This window comes from Elephantulus edwardii, unplaced genomic scaffold (assembly GCF_000299155.1).
Source record: "Elephantulus edwardii isolate Elephantulus edwardi_28Jun2011 unplaced genomic scaffold, EleEdw1.0 scaffold00243, whole genome shotgun sequence".
Lineage (NCBI taxonomy): Eukaryota > Metazoa > Chordata > Mammalia > Macroscelidea > Macroscelididae > Elephantulus > Elephantulus edwardii.
Genome location: NW_006399993.1, coordinates 429,282 through 437,917, shown reverse-complemented (window position 1 = coordinate 437,917; position 8,636 = coordinate 429,282). Strand labels below are relative to the sequence as shown.

The window sequence follows — 8,636 nt, the reverse complement described above, 5'->3', positions numbered from 1 at the left end:
ACAGGAAGGTGCAGGCAAAGCTTTCTTTTAAAATTCTGGGCAGGAGCCTCTTCTAGTGAACCAAAAGAAAAGGTAGCAGGGTGAAGGACTTGGAGATTTGGAGCAATAAAAAAAGAATGCTGGGGTCCAGAGAGGAGCCAGGTAGATGGACCAAGACAAACTTGATTCAACAAGTTATTCTATGTCAAGCAATTAGAACTATAGGTGGAATAAAACATTAATTGTTGTTGTTGTTGCTACAGTGGTTGATTCACAGACTGGAAATAAGAGCTCAGATATCAATCAGTCATTTGCATCAGGATGGATGGTGAAGAGATTGAGATTGTTCACAGCTTTAGTTTGCTTGGCTCCACAGTCAATACTCTTGGCAACAGCAGCCAGGAAATGAAAAGGCATATTGTGATGGGAAAGTCTGCTGTTAGGGACCTCTCCAAAGTACTGAAGAGCAATGGTGTCTCTCTGGAGTCTAAGGTATGTCTGATACAGGCCATGGTCTTTGCAATCACTTGTTATGCATCAGAGTTGGACAATGACTAGGGAGGATAGAAGGAGAATTGATGCCTTTGAGCTGTGGTGCTGGAGAAGAGTATTGAGAATACCATGGAATGCTAAGAAAACAAACAGGTTCATCCTGGAGAGGGTTAAACCGGTCTGCTCCTTGGAAGCTTCGTCTGACATACTTTGGACATGTGTTAAGGAGGGACCAGTCCTTGGAGAAGGACATCATACTTGGTAGGGTGAAGGGACAGCATAGGAGGGGAAGGCTCTCTGTGAGGAGGATTGATTCAGTGACTGGGGTAATCGGGATGGGTGTACGATTGGCACAGGATAGAGAAAGGGTTTAGGGCTGTTATATATCGGGACACTATGAGTCGCAAGCAACTTGACAGCACATAACAAAACAACAACATGAACATGCGATACATGGAGAACTTGAATGATATATATAGAGAGAAGTCTGCCATAGTCACCCAGGTCCCTCTCTCTCAAAGGCAGCCTATGTCCTTTGCCAGTGGAGGGGAGAGCTTCAGGCAGTTGTTGGCTAACTTTTCAGAACTACATGGATTTTCAACTAAGGCTTCTGCTGGTTTATTCATTTGACCTCCTGTTAAGAATCTGCATTTCCATCCCAGACACACTGAATATCTGGGGTGACAATGTCACTTCTCATCAGGCTGAACTAAAATGAACTGGTGTGAAGCCCTGCTTTCAACGCCTGTCCAGGCAGTTTATAAGATAGGGGAAAGGAGTAACAAGACATATGCCAAGGGGGGTTAAGTGCCTTCTGTGCGGTAAGCCCAGAATTCAGTCCATGTTCTACTGTAGCTGACAATAAAGTAATAGAAAACTAACCATTTACAATACCTATATATGTAGTCAACAATTCTAATTCATTGCCATTGAGTCTGAATTCACTTCTTACATCGCCCGGTCTTGCCCCTCTGCTATATAAAGTCCCACAGTCTCTAAGAGACAGATTTGGGAAGTCCCCTGTCTCCTGTATGAATGCATATAACGAAGCCTCTCCCTCCTGCCCCCTGCTCAAGTCCTGTCCCTAAGATTGGTTCTCCTGGCAGCAGAACCATGGTTTTCTGGTAACACTAACACTACTACTACTTGGAACTCTAGCCAGCACTCAACAGTTTCTTCTTGTGCTGTGAGCAGGATCAGGATTGTATTTCTTTCCTATTCCTTAACTCATTAGCTCCAATAAATCACCCAGACTAATGGATGGCAAGAAAAGCTGGTGTTAAGTGACGTGAGCTGAAACAAGGCAAATCCTCCAGGAGACTGAACTCCAGGAAGACAAAGGTAGCCATTCCCACCTCAGGGATCTTAGCCCAGCCTGGCCTAGAAGTCCCAGAGCCCTTGAAAAATCCGAGTCCCCAACCTGGAGAGACACTGAAGCCCTATCAGTCATCCGTGAATATGGTCCAGTCTTCAGGACAATGAGCCTTCCCTGCCCCATTCTGACCTGGTTCCTTTTATACGGGTTCAAGGGCCATGTGGCACCCAGATAACAACTTTCCACGAGTAACCATTTGGGTTTGCTTCCTTTATTTTACAAAAAATAGCAATAAAATATTCCCTTTATGTCACAAAAATAGATTTCCCCTCCCCCTTTCCCAAGAACAGATCATCCAAGATGCTGGGCTATATGAGGAGGAATGTGGCATCAGGATTGGTGGAAGAATCATCAACAACCTGCATTATGCAGATGACACAACCCTGCTTGTTGAAACTGAGGAGGACCTGAAGTGCTTGCTGCAGAAGATCAAGGACTACAGCCTCCTATATGGACCGAAGCTCAACATCAAGAAAACAAAGATTCTAACCACTGGGCCAATTGGCAGCATCAGTATGGATGGTGAAGAGATTGAGATAGTTAACAGTTTTAATTTACTTGGCTCCACAGTCAACAGTCTTGGTAACAGCAGCTAGGAATTCAGGAGATGAATTGCATTGGGAAAGTCGGCTGTGAAGGACCTCTCAAGAGTACTGAAGAGCAACAATGTCAGGCTGGAGACTAAGGTGCGCCTGATCCAGGCTATAGTCTTTGCAATTATGTGCTATGCATCAGAGAGTTGGACAGTGAATAGGGTTGATAGAAAGAGGATTGATGCCTTTGAGCTGTGGTGCTGGAGAAGAGTGTTGAATTTACCACGGACTGCTAGGAGAACAAACAGGTTTGTCCTGGAGAGGGTGAAGCCAGAGTGTTCCCTGGAGTCAAGGATTCTGAAGCTTCGTCTGACATATTTTGGGCATGTTGCAAGGAGGGACTGGTCCTTGGAGAGGGACATCATGTTTGGCAGAGTGGAGGGGCAGCGAAGGAGAGGAAGACCTTTGATGAGATGGATCGATTCTGTGACCAGAGAGGTGGGAATAAGTGCATTTGAGATGGCTAGGTTGGCACAGGATAGAACAGCACTTAGAGCTCTTGTACATAGGGTCACTATGAGTCGCAAGCAACTCGATGGCACATAACAACAACAACAACTTCCCCAAGTCAGCTCTGGCCACCGCTTAGAATCCGTCTTCCAAGCCACAGTCCAGGTTGGGGAAGCTCTGACCCCTTCACTCCAGAGCCTCTGGCAAAGCTGCTAAACCAGCAACATTCTCTTGGGAACTTTTCAGGAGCCAGCAATTCCAATTCCAGCCGGCTGATCCCAGGAGTCCCATATGTTTTCTTAGAGGGCAGGTAGCTTCTCAGTCCTCAAGAGAGACATGATTTTGGAGGCTTGGCTCCAGCCCAGGGTAATGGAAGAATAACAGGGCACTCTTGCACCAGGCTAGACATCCTTGCTCTAAGCAGGAACAGTTGTGTCTGGAAAAAGGACTATGCAACCTTCTCATGTTTCCATTTGGCAATAAACAGGTCTTGGGCTAGAAGTTAGGACCCCTGATTTCTGGTAGGGCTTCAAACTGGTTTAAAACCCTAGTTTCTAGTCCAGTTCCATGAAAGCATCACTGTATGGTTTTAGATAGTCCTTCCCCCTCTTCTTCTACTGGCTCCAACAGTTTCCTCTTATGTATAGATCTCAGGTCCTGGACTCCCAGACTCTGGGATGGTAAGACCATGTTCTTGCCTTGGTTTCTCTGCTCATGACTCTGGGCATGGGAAGTAGAGCAATGCAGTATTGGATGAACTTCTCAGTCTCTCTGTGGATGGCTGTACTCTAAGCTCTAATTAGGTGGAATGTCTGAGGGGTGGCTTGGAAGAAGGTTGGCTGCCAGGTCCCCAGGCCTGGAATAAACTATTCACTGGCTACACAGTCCTCAGTATCCCAAGATGGGAAACAAGACTGGAGCTTTTAAGTCTAAGGTCCACTGACAACTTGGGCTAGATGATTATTTTATGTTGGGCTCCAGAGCCTGGGAGCAAAGTCTATAGATTCTGGGAAAACACTCAAGTGTATATAGTGATCCCAATATAGGGATCAAGGTAGCCCTGTGATCTGAAGAATCGCATCAAACTCCTAGAAGACAATTTGTAATCAGGCCTTCCTGAGGCAAAGAAGGATGAGTGAAATGAAAGCTTATGAACATTTCTGACTGAGACAATCAGAAGCTGTGTCTACAGTGAGCCAGGGACTTAGGTATTCAGAATCAGGCTCCATTTCCCATCAGCTCCCCACGACTCATGCTGATGAAAGACGGTAGCCTAGAAGGTTAAAACATAACAATATACCTATAATCACATTTTCTGAAATTAAAAACACAATGAGATACACCAAGCAGGTACACTGACCGGCGATCACATCTATAGTGATCATGATGATTCTAGTCTCTTCATTCATTCATACATCCACTTATCTAACACTTATGGAAGATATGTGTCAGGCAGGGTCTAAGGCAGACATACTTCACAGTCAAAACCACACACACATACACACCCCATCCAGTCATTTGTGCTCATTCACAAAGGCTACTGTCTTACACCTTTCTTGTCATCAGCTTAGTCACATTACATACATAAATTTGGCTTAGAAACAATTATGGAAGAGTCAAGTAACGGGGAAGAAACCTACCCAACTCCCACTGTCACTGATTTAACCCCTGGTTTCCTTCTCTTTGGGGAGTTCTGGTGGTCGCCCAATAGTAAGAAACTGCACTGCAATCCCAAAGGCACATGGTTTGTTTGAATCCACCAGTTGCTCCAAGGAGAAGGATTGGCCAAACTCCTTCTGTGCAATTAACTACCTCTGAAAACCCACTGGAGGGTCAACTATGGGTTGGTTCTGACTCAATGGTACACAACAATAGCAGCCTAGTGTGTAGGAAGCTGTTCTGCTAACCCCCAAGTGGGTATTTAGAACCACCTGCTAATCAGAGGGAGAAAGATGGGCAATCTTCTCCTCTGCAATTTACATACAGCCTCTGAAAACCCACTGGAGAGTCAACTCTGAGTCGGTTCCAACTTAACAGCAATGAGTTGAGTTTCCTTCTCTCTGACCAACTTGAAGTCTCTTCTTTCTTCTCCTTCTGCATTCACAAGCAATAAGAGGGACATGCGGGCAGACAGCTGAGAACTAGGAGTCCATGGACTCTGGATGTCTGAAGGAAGTCCTAGGGCCTTCAGGGTCCTCTAGCACCAGCCTCCTGAAGTTCCCTTCCCCTGCCACCTTGTGTTCAGATGAACCATCTGATGGGCAACAAATGTCCAAATCTGGGCTCAGTGGCAGATCCGCTCTGTCATCTCCCTCTGTAAGATATAAAGTGGAGTGGGATCAGTCAGAGATCAACCTTCCAGGCTGTCTCACCCTAAACTGCAGGCCTGGATGCAATTCTGCCTGACTCTGCTCTCCTTCTACAAGGAACCCATTGCCCCATTCCACCAGGACCAGGACCCCTAACCCACAACACAAATACACACTCACTCTCTCTCTTTCTCTCATTCACTCACTCACCACCCTCCAGACCTACATTTGTAAAGTGATACTTGAATACATTTGGAAGCAGGAGTGGCATCCACTTCCTAAACAACATGCCTCTGGAAACTCTATGAACTTTGATAAATGACGATAGTTATAGAAAGGCTTTAGGCCTTTTGTTCATAGAGTCGCTATGAGTCATGCTCGACTTGACAGCAATCATCATCATCATCAACAACAACAACTTGAATACATTCTCTAGGAAAATGAGATGATTACTAAATAAGTTGCTTTCTCCTAATTTAACAAAGTTCTTTAGGAAAGTAGAGAATATACAGTTACATAAATTTTCTTCCTTAAATCTATCCATGTTATTTAATGTATGAACTAGAAACTTGTCTACTGGACTTTCTTGATGCAGACAGGCTTTGGACTTGAAAACTACAGAGCTGGTCCAGGTAAAGGAGGTCGGAAAAACATCAGGGGTGTGGCCTCACCAGTGGTTCCAGTTCCCTCTGGTCCACCAAGCTGAATTCCTGAATGAAGTAATAGAAGTGCTTGTAGCAGGTGTTGACATGTGCCTCTGCCCCCATGCTGAGGATGCTGTCAAAGTGGTGGATGTAGACATGGACAAAGACTCGGAACAGGCGGGTCAGGATCTTGGTACAGACCTGCTGGAAGTTCTTAGGGAAGGGAACTCCTGGGGTGGGGAAGAGGTGGGACAAAAGGGGGGAGTTGGCATTCTGGTAATGAAATGCTGCCCAACCTTCCCACCCCTCCACAGGCTGCCTCTGCCTAGGATGGCCTCTTCCCCCAATTCTCAACACACTTCCCTTTGGGAGACAGAGGAAGATAGTGATTTGCTGACTTCTACACTTTCCTGTTAATGAAACACACATCTGACTCTTCCTGCTGAAATAAAAAACCTTCTTCTACATTTTCCACTTGCCTAAAGCAGGGTTTTGCAATTTTGGGGGAAAGAAGGTCACTGATAGATAAGACTTTCTTAAACTATGATCAGAGTAATGGTTCATTCTATCCCCAGAAATATGTGCATCTGCAGGTATGTTCACATCCCATCTTTGCAGATAGTATCAAGAGGGAGTTCATGAATATATGAAGTCCATTAAAAATATTTTAAAGCAGGCTTCAGGATTAAGCTAACTTCACTGCGTAGCACCTGCCTAAGGCCTTTCATCAACTGTCTCTGACTCCCTTGCCCAGGACCTCGTCTCTTCTCATCATTCATATAGCAGGTCTCAGACCACTAATCTTAAGAATTCATCTTCTTTAAATAATCAAGAACTCTTATAAAGAAACTTGCACCTGAGCCCAGCCCTGTGCTGGGCACATCTTTGACTCTAATTACAGCAATCCTGCTAATGAGTCTAATCATAGCCATTCTAGATATGATAAAACCAAGACACATAAACACTTGCCCAAGGCCATATGAGTATTAATGAGTAAAGAATGAAGACAGAGGTAAAATCCTCTTTACACCACACTTTAGTACCCTTTAGATATGACTGTTACAGACTATACAGCTTTCCTGCCTATGAGAAACTTCAAGTACCATTTCTGCTTCTAGCAAGATTAGGAGATCTTGGTGACTATGCTTTCATTTCTGAGGCACAGTTATTCTAAAATCAAAATACAGACACCTGGGGTTTCCCAGTCCCAGAGAATTTGGGCTAGAAGACAGGAAAGCCTGGCCTGCCCTCCTCAGCTAGGACTAAGCCCAATCTTCCTGTCTGCCTTTTTAGGCCAGGCCTAGGTCCTTCAGATTTGTCCATTTAATTGTGAAAAAGAGACCTGAGATCTCAATTCAGATTCCACTGTCTTTTTGGGTTCACTTGGTTCCCATGTAAAAGGAAGATTCTCATTACTGGGCATGACAATGCAGGAAATGGCAGGCCACTTGCTGGGGAGGAATTGTGGGCATTGAATTGTGACTCAGTGCCAGGTTTCCCTCAGCATTCAGACTTCTCCCCTCTAGGCTTGCCCACCCTGCCCCACCCATCTCTGATTCTAGCTCTTCCCGGAGTTTTACCATGCATCACTATGAGACCAGGCAGGGTGGGCCCTGGGTACAGGCGAGGTAGCCGTGATGAACACAGTGTCATGCCTGCACAACTCCTCAGCCGCCACCCCCTGCTGCTCCCTGGGGTGGGGAAGCAGAGCCAGGGTGGAATCACTTCCCTCCTTTCCCCTCTCCACCCACAGAGGCTGCCCAGCTGAGATAAGAAATAGCCTGTGCCTGACAAGGAAAACATTCTTCTCTCAGATATTCAGGTCCTCTCAACTCCTGCCCTTCCTGCACATAAGTATCAGAGCAAACTCTCAGAAGGCTGGAAGTTAGATCAGGCCAAGCAAGAGAACCTGCTACAAACACCTTGGGGCCTGGAGATTCTGAGAATCATATATAGTGTCTGTGCTGGGTGTGCCTATGAGGACACCTAACTTTAGACAAGAGTCACCAATTGGAAACTACTGACAGTTCTTTCTTACCATCCTGGACTGCGAGCAAAGCACTTAACCTCTATGAGATGCAGTTTCTTCTACAAAATCATGCTCCCCTCACAGTTACTATATCAAACTACACGCCGCATCTGTGAAATGGCTCGCCAGGTGGCGCTCACCAATGCGCGTGGGAAAGACTTCCTCGTCGTTGATGAGGCCCTCGATCCAATCCATGAGCAACGCCATATAATGAGGCGCGGAGAGCTTCACTGGTCTCCGGTACTGACGCTCGTCCTGCCAGCGGTACTCGTAGCGGGGTCCACCTGCCATGACTGGACAACTGGTCTCATTACAGTGCTCTGCCATAGTGCCGTAGATGAGGTTGATGCGGTTGAAGAAATCCACAACATGCACCGCGATCCAGTCATGGATGCTCTCGCCAGGTGGCAGCCTCACCACACTGCGCAGGTCCAGGCCGGACTTGAGCGAGGCCTGCGCCTTCTTGTACAGCTCAAAGCGCTGTGTACCTGGCTCGAAGCGCTTCCGTGGCCGGAATGTCTTGTCCTTGGAGAACACCTGCTTCAGACACAGGGCCATGGCCTGACTGAGACCCCCACTGGATGCCCTGCTGGGAACAGGTACATGGAGAGTGTCATGGGTAGGGCCTTAACCAGAGGGGCTTGGTTTTTCCAATGTCATTTCTCCTTTCCTGAGTCTGGTTAAACTCTGTATGTTTTGCCCCGAATATAAATTCTCATTTCCTAAGCCAAGCGTTCCTGCTCTCCTTTGCCAAACCTCACTGTC

General features: G+C 46.3%; 1 protein-coding gene across 1 annotated transcript; it reads right to left on the bottom strand.

The window, feature by feature from the left end:
* Positions 1-5,173: 5,173 nt before the first annotated feature.
* Positions 5,174-8,429, bottom strand: MOB3C (MOB kinase activator 3C). Its single transcript, XM_006898973.1, has 3 exons — positions 8,012-8,429; positions 5,870-6,072; positions 5,174-5,203 (listed from the first exon to the last, which is right to left on the bottom strand). Exons 1-3 carry the CDS (start codon positions 8,427-8,429, stop codon positions 5,174-5,176), a joined length of 651 nt encoding a protein of 216 aa, XP_006899035.1.
* Positions 8,430-8,636: the final 207 nt, after the last annotated feature.